At 45.6% G+C, this 19113-nt stretch overlaps 1 protein-coding gene across 6 annotated transcripts in view; it reads left to right on the forward strand.

Moving 5' to 3' along the window:
- Positions 1–17315, forward strand: part of BACH2 (BTB domain and CNC homolog 2) — a 392327-nt gene extending 375012 nt beyond the window's left edge. For all 6 annotated transcript variants that reach the window (XM_070376589.1, XM_070376585.1, XM_070376587.1 and 3 more), the window contains 2 exons: positions 2954–3160; positions 10759–17315. In XM_070376589.1, coding sequence (XP_070232690.1) covers positions 2954–3160; positions 10759–11244 — 693 coding nt within the window. In that variant the 3' untranslated portion in view covers positions 11245–17315. The remainder of the gene's footprint in view (positions 1–2953; positions 3161–10758) is intronic.
- The last annotated feature ends 1798 nt before the right edge of the window (positions 17316–19113 follow it).

Genomic DNA, 19113 nt, shown 5'->3' on the forward strand with positions numbered 1-19113 from the left:
TATCCAAGGCATATAAAAGAGAAATCAAACATTCTTTCGTATCATAATAAGCCCTGTGCAAACACGGCCCGTGGACAAAGCCCTTTGCCGGGCCCATAACAAGGAGCTGTTTGTGCTGACCGCCCGTCATTAGCGGCTGGAGCAGGGCTGAGCCGACTGTGCTGTTATGTGCACTGTGGTGATTTCTGCCCTCCTGAGCCAGCATTGGACAGCTGTCATGGAACAGAGGTTGCCCTATGGAAGTTCAATCAGAGCACCCATCGGGAGCCTTCAGCAAATGCCACGTCTCACAGGCTTAGAGCTATGAAGAAACCTGACTGAGCTGTCGCACCCAGACGCAGGAAGGCAAACGATCATTTACTAGGATTGCCTTTGTGCCAGGGGATTAAGTAACCACAAATGCCAGGGTCCAGACTCACTCAGGGGCTGCCTGCCTCTGATGCAACCAAAGCAAAAGCCTGAGCTCAGGATTAAAGATCTTCCTCTCACTCCTCTGAACGACCCAGACATAACCCTGTAGGTTCTGAATACTAACTAAGGGCTATTTCTTCACCAAAAGGATTTTGATCAGTTAAACCCAGAATGGCCTGTCTGTTCCTCTGGTTATCCAAGTTCACTCGAGTCGACTTGTTCTGTCTGCTAAAGCTATGCTGCCCAGTACAGGAGGCACACGCTGCATGTGGCTACTGAGCACTGGAAATGAGGCTAGTCTGAATGGTGAGGCACACCCAAGTATAAAATGCACCTCGGGTTTTGAAAATGTGGTATCCCCCCAAAAGTGAAATGTCTTATTAATTTTATGCTGATTACTGTTGATAATATTTTAGCTACATTAGGTTCTATTTGGTATATTATTAAAATTAGTGTCACCTGTTTCTTTTCACTTCCTTTAACGTGGCTATTAGAAGGCGTAACAATCCCACTGGCAGCTCACGTTGTTTGCATTGGACAGCGCTGGGCTAGTGCCTGAACGAAGTTTAGGTTTATAGCTCCATCTGCTGGTGTACCCAAAGCAGATGCTCGTGTTAAGCAGGCGCTCAGCCCCTGAGTTGGGAAACACTGTGTCTTGGCCAAGCAACACTCAACCTTCCACTTCCAGAAGCTTCTGGACGGGACCAGAGCTGACTCCTGAAGTCTCTGCCTCATAGGGAGTCCTGAAGGGGGCAGTGGCAGACTACTGGAAGGTGCAGGTCTGTGTTCTCTATCTTGGTGCAGAGGAAGCTCGAGAGAACATTGGTTCTCTGCTAAATGCTAAAGAAGGATTCTTTGGAGGATGCTCACCTTTTCCTTGATTTACAAGAATTTGAAAGTGAGACTCTTGTTGAAAACAGTATCTGCATCAATTATTTGTTGCTGCATAACAAATCATCCCAGGGCTTCCCAGGTGGCATTAGTGGTAAAGAACCTCCCTGCCAACGCAGGAGATGTAAGAGATGTAGCTTCTGTCCCTGGGTGGGGAAGAACCCCTGGAGGAGAGCTTGGCAACCCTCTCCAGTATTCTTGCCAGGAGAATCCCGTGGACAGAGAAGCCTAGTGGTCTGTGGTCTATAGGGTCAAAGAGTCGGACACAGCTAAAGAGACTTAGCACGCACCCATGCAACAAATCACCCCAAAACTTTGTAGCTTCAAACAATCATTTAACATTTCTCATTGTTTCTGTGGGTCTGGAATTCAGAAGTGGCCCATCTGAGCATGCCTGGCTCAGAATATCTCGTGGGGTTTAAGTCAGATGTTGGCAGGAGGCAACCTCTGGAGGTTTGCCTGGGCCTGGAGGATCCTCATCCAAGGTGGCTCATTCATGGGACTGATGAGGTGATGCTGGCTGTTGGCTGGAGACCTCAGTTCCTCTCTACCTGGGCCTCTCCACAATGTGTCCTAAAGAGAGCACAGTCTTAGATAGCAGTCCCCAACCTTTTTGGCACCAGGGACTGATTTTGTGGAAGATAATTTTTCCACAGACTGATTGTGGGGAAGATGGTTTCTGGATGATTCAAGCGCATTGCATTTATTGTGCCTTTTATTTCTGATCAAATGCTGCCGCTGGTCTGTCAGGAGGTGCTGGTCCACGGCCTAGGTTGGCCCTGATCTAAGAGGCCTAAGAAGATACTGTACAGGTCTTATGATGTCACCTCAGAAGTTACATGGATTACTCCCATTTCATTGTTTTGGTCAAAAGGCAGGAACATGCATTCCACCTTTTGACAGAGGAAGGTCAGCATCACATTGTAAAAGAAAATGTGAGAGCATGGGCCATTTTATTTTCCAAAAATCCATAGTGCCTCACGGGTATATAATAGCACTGTGCAGCTAAAAAGCATGCCCCATTTTGCAGATGAGGAAACTGGGGCTCAGAAAAGTATGGTGACCAGCCTGAAGTCTCAAGTCTGGCAGGAAGGACTAAAAGCCAGTTCTAACTCCTAGATCTCAATGATGTAGCCTCGCCAGGGTCTCTCCCTATATCTGTCTCCCTTACGCTGCTGCAACTACAAATCACACCGACTGTTTCGTCTTTCCAGCATCTCCAAGGTGTACAGGGCTCTCTTAATTCAAGTGTTTTAGATGATTCCTCAGATGATGTCTGTCTATAAATTGTTACTTCACTGAGTTGAGGCTCAATGGGAGTTGGTTTCAACTAATTGTAGAGCCCTGCTTACGAAAGCGCTGTGGCCATGACAGTGTATACATTTTCCATTGTTTCCATGCTGTTTGCTTCTAAGAGCTCAGGAATGATAACCACATCATAATATGTGTGTGTTCACATTGTGTTTGTCTGAATATTTCATCTTATTTATATTTGAAACAGGAAAGAATCATCACTGCTTGCTTCAGTTGTTTTCATAGTACTTGGTCATCATTAAAAAGGAGATTTTACCATTTTTTGATGTTCCACTCTCCAGAATGAAAACTATAAAATCCAGCTGCCATAATCATGTTCTGTTACTCTTGGTTGCAGGTCAAACTTCCATTTCCTGTCGATCAAATCACAGACCTTCCGAGGAATGACTTCCAGATGATGATCAAGATGCACAAGCTGACATCGGAGCAGTTAGAGTTCATTCACGATGTCCGCCGGCGCAGCAAAAACCGTATCGCCGCCCAGCGCTGCCGCAAGAGGAAGCTGGACTGTATTCAGAACTTAGAATGTGAAATCCGCAAACTGGTGAGTTGGCTCGCCCTTTGCTGTCAGCAACCTGGAATGACCAAGACTGATGCAGACTTTCAGTAGCAAAGGCCAGACAGGCAGAGAGAAGGGCCACCATTCAGGGACATTCGCATTGATTTTTAAAGGAGTTCTTAAAAAATAATAGCTTTACATCTGTAACATATGTGTGTCTATGCGGCTGTGTGATTGTGTGTCAGTATTTTATATCTTAGCCATTTGTATAGATCACAGGGGCAGTCGTCCCTGGGTGTGCTCAAACCACCAACCTTCCCTGGTGGCTCAGCTGGTAAAGAATCTTCCTGCAATGCATTTGATCCCTGTGTTGGGAACATCACCTGCAGAAGGGAGAGGCTACCCACTCCAGTATTTTGGCCTGGAGAATGCCATGGACTGTATAGTGCATGGGGTCGCAAAGAGTCGGACAACACTGAGCGACTTTCACTTTCACATTCGTATAGAGGTGATTCTTTTTTTTTGAAGTCTAATTGATTCACAGTGTTGTGTTAGTTTCCTTTGTACAGCAAGGTGACTCAGTTATATGCATATACTTTTTCATATTCTTTTCCATTATGGTTTGTCATAGGATACTGAATGTAAATTCCTGTGCCATATCCTAGGACCTCGTTGTTCATCCATCCTGTGTATAATAGCTTGCCTCTGCTAATCTGAAACTACCATTCCTTCCCTCCCGTAGAGGTAATTCTTCTTATTTTCCATTCAACGTGAGTCTAGAGCTAACATTTATTGCTGTATATGTGGACCAGGTATTATTCTGGTCTCTTTCTGTAGATGTCACATGTAATCCTCACATCAGCCCTATGATTTAAGTACTACTTTATCTCCATTCACAGAGAAGGAAACCAGAGTGCAGAGAGGTTTGATAACTCCCCACCATGTGATGGAGCTTGAAAGCAAGTCTGGTTGTCTGATCCCAGATCTTGTTGTTGCACTTTCTCCTGCCTCCCACGGAGGTGTAGGTTAGGGGCAGGACGCCAGCCTGCCACCAGGGGCCGCTCAGCCACCTGATCTCCTGAAGCCCTTCAGCAGCCCTGGGGTCCTGAATTCTGCACTTCTGCCTCAGAGTGGTTGTCACCTCTTCCTGTGCCTGGGAGTCTTTTGTCTCTGAGACTATTGTTTGATCTTTCAAGCCTCCCCCTCACTCAGTAGTCTGCATTCCCTTCTGGATCAGCAACCTTAAACTACAGGAAGTAAATCCAAGTGGCCTCTGGTTCCTGACTGTACCCTTGAAGTACAGCCTCATTCAGCTCATTCATTGCTGGCCCAATCCTAGAAATTCATCCCAGGTCCCATGTCTGTGGCAGCCTGAAGAAGAGGGAGGCCACGTACTGTGGTCAAGACCTGAGTTTGGGTCCTCAGGCTATACATGACAGTCCTTTGCCTCATGGTAAGCCAATGTCCTAATGAGAACCTAAGAGCATGATAAGACATTTGAGAGTTCAGGTTCAGTTCAGTTCAGTCACTCAGGCGTGTCCGATTCTTCGAGACCCCATGGACTGCAGTATGCCAGGCTTCCCTGGCCATCACCAACTCCTGGAGCTTATTCAAACTAATGTCCATCGAGTTGGTGATGCCATCCAGCCATCTCATCCTCTGTCATTCCCTTCTCCTCCCTCCTTCAATCTTTCCCAGCATCAGAGTCTTTTCAAATGAGTCAGTTCTTCGCATCAGGTGGTCAAAGTATTGGAGTTTCAGCTTTAGCATCAGTCCTTCCAATGAACACCCAGGACTGATCTCCTTTAGGATGGACTGGCTGGATCTCCTTGCAGTCCAAGAGACTCTCAAGAGTCTTCTCCAACACCACAGTTCAAAAGCATCAATTCTTCAGCACTCGGCTTTCTTTATGGTCTAGCTCTCACATCCATACATGACTGCTGGAAAAAAAATAGCTTTGACTAGACAGACCTTTGTCGGCAAAGTAATGGCTCTGCTTTTTAATATGCTGTCTAGGTTGGTCATAACTTTTCTTCCAAGGATTAAGCGTCTTTTAATTTCATGGCTGCAGTCACCATCTGCAGTGATTTTGGAGCCCAAAAAATAAAGTCTCTCAGTTTCCATTGTTTCCCCATCTATTTGCCATGAAGTGATGGGACCAGATGCCATAATCTTAGTTTTCTGAATGTTGAGTTTTAAGCCAACTTTTTCACTCCCCTCTTCCACTTTCCTCAAGAGGCTCTTTAGTTCTTCACTTTCTGCCATAAATATGGTATCATCTGCATATCTGAGGTTATTGATATTTCTCCCAGCAATCTTGATTCCAGCTTGTGCTTCATCTAGTCCAGCATTTCTCGTGATGTACTCTGCATGTAAGTTAAATAAGCAGGGTGACAATATACAGCCTTGACGTACTCCTTTCCCAGTTTGGAACCAGTCTGTTGTTCCATATCCAGTTTTCACTGTTGCTTCTTGACCTGCATACAGATTTCTCAGGAGGCAGGTCAGGTGATCTGGTATTCCCATCTCTTGAAGAATTTTCCACAGTTTGTTATGATCCACACAAAGACTTTGGCATAGTCAATAAAGCAGAACTAGATGTTTTTCTGGAACTCTCTTGCTTTTTTGGTGATCCAGCGGATGTTGGCAATTTGATCTCTGGTTCCTCTGCCTTTTCTAAATCCAGCTTGAACATCTGGAAGTTCACGATTCATGTACTGTTGAAGCCTGGCTTGGAGAATTTTGAACATTACTTTGCTAGCGTGTGAGATGAGTGCAGTTGTGTGGTAGTTTGAACATTCTTTGGCATTGCCTTTCTTTGGGATTGGAATGAAAACTGACCTTTTCTGGTCCTGTGGCCACTGCTGAGTTTTCCAGATTAGCTGGCATACTGAATGCAGCACTTTCATAGCATCATCTTCCAGGATTTGAAAGAGCTCAACTGGAATTCCATCACCTCCACTAGCTTTGTTTGTAGTGATGCTTCCTAAGACCCACTTGAGAAACTTTGAATAAATGTTACTTGTTGTCTGGACTTGTGGAGACAGTGGGGGAAGGAGAGGGTGGGGTGAACCAAGAGAGTAGCACTTACATATCTCCACTACCATGTATGAAATAGACAGCTAGTGGGAGGCTGCTGTACAGCACAGGGGGCTCAGCTCAGTGCTCTGTGACAACCTACAGGGGTAAGATGGGAGTGGGGGATGGGAATGAGGCTAAAGGGAGGGGATGTATGTATAGGTATAGCTGATTCACGTTGCTATGCAGCAGAAACTAACACAGGATTGTAAAGCAATTAAAAAATTAAAGAAAAAATTTTTAATGTTACCGGTTCTCAAGATAGTCCTGGACATCATGTTTTGTTTTCTTTTTAATCTAATTAACACCCACCAAGCAGGGAAGATTTACGCATGTTCAGCAGCTCCCGTCACCTACACGATAAAGGCCAGGTTCCTCAACAAGATGCACTGTGCTGTCTGTGACTCAGTCTACCCCTCTAGTGTCACCTTCCACTCCCTTCCTGGAACTGGACCCCCAAGAAAGTCAAACTCGGTGCACTTCCCCCAGCCCCATCTCCTGCTGTCTGCACCTCTGTGTTCCTGCCTCGGCTGTGTCTCCTCTACCTGGGACAGTCTTCGACTGTTTTCTTATCTGTGTCTTTTGTTCCTTAAAAGTCAGGTTACTGTCTCCTCCTAGAAACCCCTTTCCTGAGTCTTTGGTGAGGCTGAGTCTCTGTCCTCGGAGCCCTTTCTGACATCTGACTTTGTACTTATCACATTAGTCTTGCATTATCTGTGTATCTATCTGTCTTCTCAATCCCGGCCCTAGACTGTAGATTCCTCATGACAAGGACAGTCTTGACGATCTCTGAGTCTCCAGTGCAGGCCCACTGAAGCCTCTCAGGAAATGTCTGTTGCCCTAAAATGTACTGGAAATTGTGACTGAGTCCTGGGATTGAAAATTCCTTCTCTTTTCAAGTTTTTCTTTAATGTTGTTCTAACAACAACAACGACGAGGCTTCACAGGTGGCGCTAGTGGTAAAGAACCCTCCTGCCAATGCAGGAAATGTCTGAAATGCAGATTCAATTCCTGGGCTGGAAAGATCCCCTGGAGGAGGGCATGGCAACCCACTCCAGTATTCTTGCCTGGAGAATCCCATGGGCAGAGGAGCCTGGAGGGCTACAATCCATGGGGTCCCAAAGAATTGAACACAACTGAGCGACCAAGCACACACATGTAACAACAGCAACGAAAAATGTTTAATTTAAGCTGACATCAGGAAGCCAGATACTGCTGCTGGTGAGTGTGGGTCTTCTGGAAACCTGCTTGGCTTAGCTAGGTGCTCAGGCGAGGCTGGGCCTGCTGGGGATAAGCCATCGAACTTTAAGCATATGCCTATGGTAATTCTGGCCCTGCGCTCTTTTCCAGGTACAGGAATAAATCTAATCACCCATATTTGAGAAATGCCTGATTTTTTGTAATTAGATCTCTTCTCTGTGTACTTATGTCATACTGAACAAATTTTAAAAGTCTAAGCCACACACCGGGCAGAAACTTAGAGCTCTGTGCTGATATTGCTCAGCTGAAACCAGAGGGCATCTCCTAGTTCTCCCCTTGCCTTTTGGAAACCCCTTGAATAATGTGCTACCTTCCCCATGGAATGTGAGTGTCACATGCTCATCCACAGTACACCTGTGACTTAAAGCATCCTGCTGTTAACCGAGGCCTGGATTTATACGGCCTTTCCTGCAGAGAGCCAAAACACTGCCACAGGCTGCATTTCATTTTCTTCCTTCTAGAAAGTGGCCCAGGACATGTTGCAGGTCAGTGGGCATTGAGGGGTAGGTGACTTGGCCAAGAAGATGTGGCAGAATTGAGACCGAGATCCTTCCCAGGGATGGTGTTCCCTCTCAGTTTGCTGAGTTGCAGGTCCAGGGAAGGAGGTCCAAGTTGCACAGCTACTGGTGTAAGATATCCTTTCCTTGGGGGCCCTCCGGATGTGTTTTATTCCGTACCTCCACTTCCACCAGCTTGCTGGGGGGCGGTGTCCACAGGTTGGTCCTGCCCACTCACTCCCACTGGTCTCCCGCATGGCACTCACTCTGCTTTTGCAAACTCGCAAAATGTATTTCACAAAATGTATATCTCTCTCAAGTTGCACTTGTACATCTGTTTATTTTTCATCTTTAAAACATGTTTTCTTGATAAATTTATAAATATTTTAGCAGGTGCCCTTTCCCCGTGTAAATCTCTGTCTCCGACACACGTGCCCACACTGCCTGCCAGATTGCATTCATGTTTCAGCACGTGCAGCTCCCATGTAGGAGACCCCGTGGTCGTATGTTTGCCTCACTCTCCTCTCGCTCTCTCTCAATCTCTGGCTCTCTCTCTTCCCTCTTCCCTCTTCTCTCTCTCTTTCCCATCCTCTCTCATCCACTCCTCAGCCCTCAGCGTACCCTTGCAAAGGGTCAGGACTCACTTCACACCCCTTCAAATGTCCCGTCTCTCCATCCATTTCACAGCAATTGTGTCTCAGGGAGATTCCTTATGTTCTGTCTTGACACAGATAGTTATGACCACATTTATCTCTCTGATAGGGTGATGAATTTTAGTTACACTAGAGTCTATATGGCATCTTCTCTGAGGAGAACATCTCAGAACCCTGGGCTAGTACACTAAGCCTATCTTAGCACCTCTGTGGGCACTTTCCATGTCCAGAGAGACTGGGTACTTGAGACTCACTACACAGTCCTCAGCCATCATAGGAGGACTCGTTGTGTTCGGTCGGTCTGCTGCAAAGGCCAAGAGCGTGCTGATATAGGGTGAACCATAAGAAACTTCAGTAGTTGAATTTTTTTTGCAATTTTCATGTGTTTTTTTTAATAGACTTGCTTTTTTAGAGAAGTTTTAGGTTCACAGAAAAATTAAAGGGAAAATAAGAGTTCCCACCTGCTCCTTCCCTCTGCTCACTCACAGTCTTCTCAGAGTGGTGTGTTTGTTACAGTGGGTGAGTCTGTATTGATAAATTGTAATCACTCAAAGTCCATAATTTGCCTTAGGGGTCACTCTTGATGTTGTATGTTCTGTGGGTTTGGACAAATGTATAATGATATGTATTTGCTATGACAGTGACATGTTGCATGCCCTAAAAATCCTTTGTGTTTCAGTTATTCTTACCTCCCTCCCCAACCCCAACCCCTGGCAGATACTGATCTTTTTGTGTCTCTATAGTTTTGCCTTTTTACAGAATGTCTTATAGTTAGAATTGGTCAGTTATTTTTGACCTTCAGAAATCAAACCCTAATGTATCTGGGGGAGATTTTCAACTATAACGTTGGAAACAGAGTTTCCAGTTGATTCTCTTCAAACCCCAAATACCAGGAAACTGGAACCTTGATTGTCTACAGTTTTCTGGTGGGTGGAGACTTTGCTGGTTGCTTGGCCACGGCTTCCCTGGTGGCTCAGCTGATGAAGAATCTACCTGCAATGGGGGAGACCTGGGTTCAATCCCTGGGCTGGGAAGAGCCCCTGGAGAAGGGAACAGCTACCCACTCCAGTATTCTGGCCTGGAGAATTCCATGGACTATATATAGTCCATGGGGTCGCAAAGAGTCGGACAAGACTGAGCAACTTTCACTTTTTTGGCTAAGCCTCAGAAAAGGATGAAGAACTGCCACAGGGAAGGTGTCATGGACGCTGGCATATCTCAGTGGGCTGCTCAGATGGGAGATATGGCAAAAATATGGATAGGGAACTTTTAAGTTTCTAGATTCTGACCTAGTCATTCATGAATGCATGCGTGCCAAGTTGCTTCAGTCATGTCCCAACTCTTTGCGACCCCATGGATTATAGCCCACGAGGCTCCTCTGTCCATGGGATTGTCCAGGCAAGAATACTAGAGTGAGTTGCAATGCCCTCCTCCAGAGGATCTTCCTGACATAGGGTTTGAACCTATGTTTCCTGTGGCTCGTGCATTGCAGGCAGATTCTTTATCTCTGAGGCACTGGGGAAGCCCCAGTCATTCTTGAGTTACACTCTAATGTAGGATGCAAAAAACTGAAGAAGGAACCCCCCACAGAACACAGGGTATCAGCTCCTCCCATTCAGGCTGGATCAGTTCAGTTCAGTTCAGTTCAGTCGCTCAGTCATGTCCGACTCTTTTCGACCCCATGAATTGCAGCACGCCAGGCCTCCCTGTCCCTCACCAACTCCTGGAGTTCACTGAGACTCACGTCCATCGAGTCAGTGATGCCATCCAGCCATCTCATCCTCTGTCATCCCCTTCTCCTCCTGCCTCCAATCCCTCCCAGCATCAGAGTCTTTTCCAATGAGTCAACTCTTCGAATAAGGTGGCCAAAGTCCTGGAGTTTCAGCTTTAGCATCATTCCTTTCAAAGAAACCCCAAGGCTGATCTCCTTCAGAATGGACTGGTTGGATCTCCTTGCAGTCCAAGGGACTCTCAAGAGTCTTCTCCAACACCACAGTTCAAAAGCATCAATTCTTCGGTGCTGAGCTTTCTTCACAGTCCAACTCTCACATCCATACATGACCACTGGAAAAACCATAGCCTTGGCTAGACCGACCTTTGTTGGCAAAATAATGTCTCTGCTTTTCAGTATGCCTCTTTTTCCTGTCTTATCCAGGTGTGTGAGAAAGAGAAGCTGTTGTCAGAGAGGAATCAGCTGAAAGCATGCATGGGAGAACTGCTGGACAACTTCTCTTGCCTCTCCCAGGAAGTCTGCCGAGACATCCAGAGCCCCGAGCAGATCCAGGCCCTGCATCGGTACTGCCCTGTCCTCAGACCCGTGGGTCTTCCCACAGCCCCCAGTATTAACCCCACGCCCCTGAGCGTGGAGCAGAACCTTGCCGCCCCTCAGTGTGCAGTGGGGGAAAGTGCACCCTGCTGCTTGGAGCAGGGGGCAGCTGCCCCCGGCCCTCCCTGGGCCCCCAGCAACGCCTCAGAGAACTGTACTTCTGCTCGGAGGCTGGAAGGCACTGACCCAGGGACCTTCTCTGAGAGAGGGCCTCCCCTGGAACCCAGGAGCCAAACGGTGACCGTGGACTTCTGCCAGGAAATGACTGATAAGTGTACAACGGATGAACAACCCAGGAAAGATTACACCCAGTGACGGCCTGCCCCCGAGTTCTCAGCCCTCTCCCACACAGGTGTCCTTGGGTCAGGCTGCGGTGCTGTTCGTCTGTCGTCTGGAAGAACCGAGAAGGAATCTGGTGCACACTACAGCGGTCTTAGCAGCAATACTGTTTCTTAGTATTCTCTCCTCCCTTCAAGCAGGAGCAACATATAGTTACCTTCACAATGGTGCTACCCCTTGTTCAGGCAAGGAAAGACGACAGTGGCAACGCTGTCTGTCTGTGGGTTCATTTCAGTCTTTACAGGGATAGATTATAACACCTCTAGGACCCAACCACGGATTTCTTTTCTCAGTGGCCCATGTCACAAACCCTATCTCAGGAATTTCTTCTGAATGTTCAACTTTTTTCATGGAAGACAGCTTCTATACACATCAAAGTTTTATAGCTAGACTGTACATATTATATATATAATATATATGAAATATATTATCTCTCTCCATATGCAAAAGTCCTGCATGCCTCAATTTTCTCATCCTAAAACTGGAAACTTGGTTTCTCGTTTATAAACAGGTTCCAACATTCCTCTTCTTTTGTCTCTGATGCTAGAACCGGTTTGTAACTGTTAACCTGGTCGTTTTTCTTGCTTCGCAGTTGAAGTTGTGCTTATTTATGGACAGAATTCAGTGTTGGAAGCTTTCTTTGACATTTTATTTCAGACCTTTTATTTTTTTGTTGGTTTAGTTTGATTTGGGCACTGTCAGACGGTGCCAGTTGAGTATCGTGGGTTTTTTTTTTTTTTTTTTTGCGGATACTGTACAGTCAAGGTCAACTTTGCCACTTGCACTGAGTTTTGGGTCAAACCTATTTTCTTAAATGAAGTTGTCACTTCAGTATAACTCAAGTAAACTGTATATTCTTTGCTCTTACTTCAAAAAGTAAAACAGCTAATTAAAAAAAAAAAAAAAAAAAGCACTCAGGTGATAATTATGTAAGAAAAACAATCTTGCCAAATAATGAATTCATCCTAGGATGTAGACAATAATCTGCTTGAATATTTTTATATCTCACCTCCTCCCCACCTTTTCCTAAGCAAAGTTAAAATGCAGAGAGTTCAGAGTTGATGTTCAGATTTCTAAGTGGGGAAAGAGTTTGGACATCTCACTGGAAAGTGCATTGAAACAGCGGGAATCGTCATGTTATACCGGAACTCAGCAGGCTTTGGCTCCTAGATACCAAGTTAGAACTGGTTTCTTAGACAGGGAGTAAGTCCCATTCATTTCAACACTGCCCCAGGCCTCTGCCTGCTCTGGATGTATAGGACAAGTAGGAACTTCTCCTTCAAAGGACTTGGCTGCTTGGCCACCCTGCCCCGGACCTGCCTCCCCTGGGACTCACCTGAGGGGGTTTGAGTCATCGCCCTGGGGGTCCCACCTTTATGCGGCTGTCCTGGGGTTAATGCCGCTGGCCCCGCCCAAGTAGGAGAGAGCAGGACAGTTGTAGCCTGATGTCTGTTCCTGGCACAGACAAAAGTATTTCTTTGTCCCTTCTTTCTCCAAATGCTTTAAGTTGCATCCTGAGGTTTTCCCACCAATTTTCTTGGTCTGAAGGCAGATTTCATCTGAGGCTTTGGACACGATGCGTCCAGGAGCCCTCCCTGCCCCTTACCCCCACCACGCACCTCCCTACTCTCTCCTGATGATGATTTCCTTCTTTTGCTGCAAAACTAGTTGGCTTGCAACCCACAGAGAGTGGCTTCCCTTGGCTCAGGGGGCGTGTGGGCCCCTGGCTGCGTTTACAGGAAGGGGTGCAGACCCCTTGAAGCCTGTGTTGGGGGAGAGGTCAGCACCCCCTCTCCTGTGGGTCCTCCAGCTTGGCTGCAGGGAGGAGTCCGGAACAGTTTAATGTGGGGGTGGGGTGGTGGGCCGTGGGGACTAGATGGTTTTGTTTCTTCATTTGTGCCATTGTTTGGACGATATTAAAGCTGCATGTGAAAGGGGAAATTAGTATATGACGTAGGCGAAAAGTGAAATCATAGTAACATGTTTTAGTATTATTAACTTTTTTCTGTACAAATATTAGTGCTAAATGTTTAAATATGTATGAATGCCAGAAATTTGTTGGTTCATGCGGTAGGGTTTAAAAAAAACAAAAAAAAAGGCTTTTCTTTGAAAATAGTTCCACTTTTAGAACCTGCCTCTGGGTTTTTGTTTTTTCTCGTGTGTGTGTGTGTGTGTGTGTGTGTGTGTGTGTGTGTGCACACTTGTCTAAGATACGTTTTGCTCCTGCTGAGTCGAAGCTGCGGTTTCTGTTGTGGCTGTTGGAATTTCTTGGCCTAGTTCTGTGCTTCTCTGAGGTTTGCCTTTGGGGAAAACTGGGGACAGCTCCAGTTTAAACTCAGTGTGAAAGCCGTGATCCATCATAGGTGTGTGTTCTGGTGGAAGAGTTGGCTAAAAGGTTTTTTTTTTTTTTTGGTTTTTTAACTCTCTTGTTGCCTTTTTTAAGTGACCTCCTCTTCTTTTAAAAAAGGAATGTTTTCTGCTCATATCATAACCAGGTCCAAACTGGCTCATTGCTGTGAATGACCCTGGTACCCACTCATGTGCACCTGGTCATCTTGACCCCGTTTTGAACGCCCCCCTTTCGTTTGTCCTGCGCTGCTGGCTTCCAGCTGGGGAGGGGGTTCCTATATTTCTCTCCCCCAAACTCAGCCCATGGCCTCCTCTGGCCAGCTCCTGCCTCAAATGTCTTCCTCTTCCCTAACCACACCCTCGCCATGCCTGCCATGGGAACCAGTTAAAAACACTGCTAGAGAAACCATCTTTCGATTTCTTGGAGATTTGAACAAGTTGTTGGAATTTGGTTCACTGTCCACCAGGAACAGCGACTGGCTTTTTTCAGTTGTTGACATGACATGTCTGTGTCTCTTACTGGTCTGAACCATGTGCTTGTCAAGATTATTTCCAGGTTGATTCAAAGGGAGGACTAGCTGGGGACCAGGGTCCAGGTTGCCTCAAGTGGAGTTTTAAAACCAGCCTGTCTCCTTTTCCTGGGATCCATTAGTGAAACCCGAGTCTTTTATGAACGAGAAAAGCAAGTTAACAGCAAGGAATAGTGTTTGTGTGGAATGGTGACATCTAGTTGTACCATTAAGGTTCTATCCTTACAGATATAAGGAACTCTGGCATTTATATTCCAGCCATGAAATGTTCAGGAGGGTCCTTATGACAGGAAATTGTGTCTCCAAGTGGCCGGGGTAGGCATGGGCTGCTGCAGCAGGGACAATGGAGGTGATCCTGTGGCTACTTAACATCTGCCTGAAACTAGTCCTCCCCTCGGATCTGCCTTTTTTCTGCTTGTGTCTCCAGACAACCTCACTTCGTTCAGATTGGTCCGGCTTGGGCAGGTGCATGCTTTGCTGTATATGTCTGTTTCTCTGCGTTATCTGGGGGTGCCTTGAATAAAATAACTTCATGACATACTGATTCTGGAACAAAACCATGGCAAAAACAAACAAACAAACAAAAAAAGCTGGAAAAGTGACTAGGCCACCTGCTCCTCCTCTTCTGGGTTCCCTTACTAATGACTCAGGCATCAGAGGTGATGCTGCCGTAGAGAAGGGTATTTTGTATAGTGTACAAGTAATTTATTAACTGTATTTCTAAAGGTATGCTGCTTTAAAGATGCACTATGATTTTGGATTTAATCCTTGTGTTGCTTTCCCAAGGAAGTAAAAAAAAAAAAAAAAAGGCTGATGATTAGTATGTCAGCTGCCACTTCTCCTTGAAAAGGAAGGCAGGGACCAGCAACAGAATTCGCATGAGGGGACTTCTAAAAACCAGGTGGGCACACTGAAGTCCAATGCTATTATCAAGAGGTCTAAACCTATACTTTCTCTCTAAATGCTTTATGATTGCCAATAAAGAAGAAGAAATGAACAGACAAAGGTGCGAAAATATACAGCTTTGAAGAACCCACTTGCCCCTTCAAGCTGATCCATGTGCTAGATTATGTAGCATAATCCTTTCAAAAGGAGTAAAAACCTGCAAAGCTCTTTAGACTCCCTATTGGTTCCCTGCTGCTACTGCTACTGCTAAGTCGCTTCAGTCATGTCCGACTCTGTGCGACCCCATAGACGGCAGCCCACCAGGCCCCGCTGTCCCTGGGATTCTCCAGGCAAGAACACTGGAGTGGGTTGCCATTTCCTCCTCCAGTGCATGAAAGTGAAAAGTGAAAGTGAAGCCACTCAGTTGTGTCCGACTCTTAGCGACCCCATGGACTGTAGCCTACCAGGCTCCTCCGTCCATGGGATTTTCTAGGCAAGAGTACTGGAGTGGGGTGCCATTGCCTTCTCCCTAGCTCCGTACATTATAACCGTTTTCAACTAGGAGCCACTTAATAAATGACTTCAAACTGCACCAGTAGAACTTAACATTTGTTGGAGGAGTTGCTGATCAAGAGGACAAAAAGAATGAAGTTTTGTCCTCAAATCACTATAAACAGGCAAAGAAACACAATTTTTTTTTTTTTTTTAAAGAATAAAGCTATTCACTGGATCATGAGTTAGTCTTTCTTCCCCAAATTGAGGATTTTGCTGTGGGTTCCATTACTGGCAAGTCAGTGCTCAGTGGGAAGCCTTTGTGGAATTGGAATTCATGCAGGCATTGTGTGTGCCTGGAGGCATTCTGTGTGTAAGCTGTGTGTGCCGAATACTGCCCAAGCTATCTCCTGACCCAAGCATCGAAGACGGATGCTGCAGAATAAAATATATTTGTACACAAATAGTGCGTGCAAGCAGTCTTTGTACATAGAAAAAAACCTATTGTGGCAGATGGAGGATAAATTATTCGACTGACGGTGCAAAAACATTTCTTGCAAAGAAAAGTAAGTGTATAGTATTTTCCTAAACTCCACCTTGGAGATAGTATTTATAGCAAATGAGTATCAGTGCATTTTCATTGTCATATGACAAGGATGCTGCCATGTTGTGAAGAAAACCCACTCGGTTGCAGAGGCCCACCTTCATAGCTCTGGTTTCGTGTTTCGACACGGTGTGTGCGTTTCACTCTCCAGCAAAGGACAACCAACTTTGACTTTGCTTTCCATTCCAGTGGACTGACCTCAGATAACACAGTGGCCTCCTTAGACACAGAAGTGCACCCAGAGTATGCATTTCAGGTAGACTCAACTGCAGCACCGGACGCTCCTGTGGGGACAGGAAAGAGTGAAGGGATTTGGACAAAGAGAGGTTTTCTTCCTACAGTTTGATGCTAAGTCTTCTACCAAAACATGCCTGGAGGCAGAGGGGTGACCTCCACGGGAGTCCTAACAGTGCAGTGTGCATGTGTGAACGCTGAGAGGCCCATTCACGCCCCGGCGTAAAAGACCTGCCACTTCTAGTGAGAGATTCAGACGCTTCCACGGGCGTTCAGGAGCTTCGGGCACTGGTCAGACACGGTGAGCCGTTCAAGACAAGTGCCACCTTTGCTTGTGAGGTCCTATGGGCCTGTGAGAATTTGTTCCAGAACCAGTCTAATGCAAGTGCACCTCCAATCTATGCCTTACAAACTCCAGAGGCCATTTTCAAAACAGGGTTTTCTCAGTGTATGCAAGGGGCTACTGCCCCTCTCCTCTTCCTCCCCAGGTCGAACAATACGGACAGTTTTCACACATATCTACCTGTATAACCCTCTGTACCTCTCATAACTGGTCAACGACTGTAACAGGTTACATCAGGTGTTTTTCTACATACTTTTTACACAAATTCTATGCGATTAATGTAACTTAATTCAATGCATCATTTTGTTGTACTAGTTCTTAGGCTTGTCTTTTTATTTCCTAAGTGATTGTGGTTTTTTCTTGTGGTTTTTATTGTAAAAATGAAATGGCTGTTGATGCTTATTCTCTGTAACTAAGAATTTTTACCTTTTTTGGGGGAAGAAAAAAAGCATTGCTATGAACTAATGAATGGAAACTTCATTTACTCATTGTAAATACACTATTGTGCAAAAAAAAAAAATTCACTCAATTGAATTGCTAGTGTTAACTGAATTTTGTCTAGACACCATTTCTGTTGATGAAATAAAGACATATCATTATGCATTGTAAACTGATTTTCTCTGATCTCTGTGTTGGAGATTATAGAGCCAGAGGCCTTCGGAACGGTTTCCTTCGAGAGAGGCCATGCCTCTCCCTTGTTTGGACCCTTACCTGCTACCTGATTAATCTGATAAGAAATCTTAAAAGTGTGATAATGCTAAATGCAGTTCTTCAACTCTCAATTTAAAAAATCCTTAATGCCTTTGAGAGTAGACAAAAGGCACTAAACCCAGTTTCCTGGTTTTGATATTGTGCTATCATTATGCAGAAAGTCACCTTTGGGGGAAGCTGGATGAAGAATATTGCTTCTTACTAAGGCATGTGAATCTATATCTCATAATAATAGGTTTAAGTGAAAATAAAAAGCTGAATGAATGCAAACGGGGAAAAGGAAAAACCAATGCCAGATACAGTAAATTGCAGGGCAGAGAGTTTAGAATTGGTTAGGGCAGAAATACAGCTAAGCCAGAAAAGAATATTTGATCACTTTGAGTCTGAATTTTGCTGTAAAGGGAAAACGAGATACTGAATGGCGCGCAGCCCAGATGACGTGAGTACGCTGGACTCATGAGTGGTCTGGCAGTGAGGATGGAGTCATGTGATAGCAGGAGATAGCTGAGCTGCTGGGATCTGAGCTTCTGGAAGTGCCCAACTCCATTAGCCAGGTGGGAAAACAAATTACCAACTGCTAAACTCCACTCCCTCCATGGGCTCCCCACTGAGGCAGAGCTTCAGGGAGCATCTAACAGGATTAGCAAATATTCTCTGTTGTGAGATCACCATGGTCCAAACATCTCAGGTGTCAGTTCAGTTCAGCCGCTCAGTCGTGTCCAACTCTGTGATCCCATGGACTGCAGCACGACAGGCCTCCCTGTCCATCACCAACTCCTGGAGTTTACTCAAACTCATGTCCATTGAGTCGGTGCTGCCATCCAACCATGTCATCCTCTGTTGTCCCCTTCTCTTCCTGCCTTCAATCTTTTCCAGCATCAGGGTCTTTTCAATTGAGTCTGTTCTTTGCATCAGGTGTTAGAGGTTAAGAAGAGAGTCCTTTGCCTGAAGGCATGAAGTTATTCAGTCCATTCTGGGGAAAGGGTGGGTCATGCTTCCAAAATTCTCTGTAGGAAAACCTGTTCGTTTAGAACCAACGGTTATTTGCACTTTCCACCTGACTTTAGTGCTTGTGGCAGGGAATGACCACTGAGGCTCTTACATCCTGCAGAAGGGAAGCATTCAAACACCACCCAGCCCCAGATGGGCAGCAGTCATTCTCTTTCCTACTTTATTTTTTTTTAATTAATTAATCTGGCTGCATCTGTTCTTGTGGCAAGAAGGACCCTTCTAGTTGTGACATACAGGGTCATTTTTTTTAATTGTGATATGTGGGATCTACTTTTCTGACCAGGGGTCGAACTCCAGCCTCCTGCATTGGGAACATGGAGTCCTAGCCACTAGACCACCAGGGAAGTCCCTCTCTCCCCTACTTTGAATGTGCACCTTAGGTGTGAATAGAATCTACTTCTAGAGCACAATGAGGAGTCTCAGTCTGCCTTCTCCCTGTCAGCAGGTCTAGTGCATGTTGTTTGGAAAAAACTGAGCTGTTCTTGGAAATAGTTCTAGAACTTTTCACTCTTCTGCAGCTCATCACCCCAGCCCCTCAGTTAGGATGCATTACCATGACCGTACTCCATGTCTCCCATAAGCTTGTGATGGTGTCCAGAGTGGAATGGGCTTCCAATTCTCTGCACTGAGCACCTCTGTTTTCCTGGCATAAATAAATATCATACTTCCTGGTATCAGGGAATCAA

Source organism: Bos mutus, chromosome 9 (genome assembly GCF_027580195.1).
Source record: "Bos mutus isolate GX-2022 chromosome 9, NWIPB_WYAK_1.1, whole genome shotgun sequence".
Lineage (NCBI taxonomy): Eukaryota > Metazoa > Chordata > Mammalia > Artiodactyla > Bovidae > Bos > Bos mutus.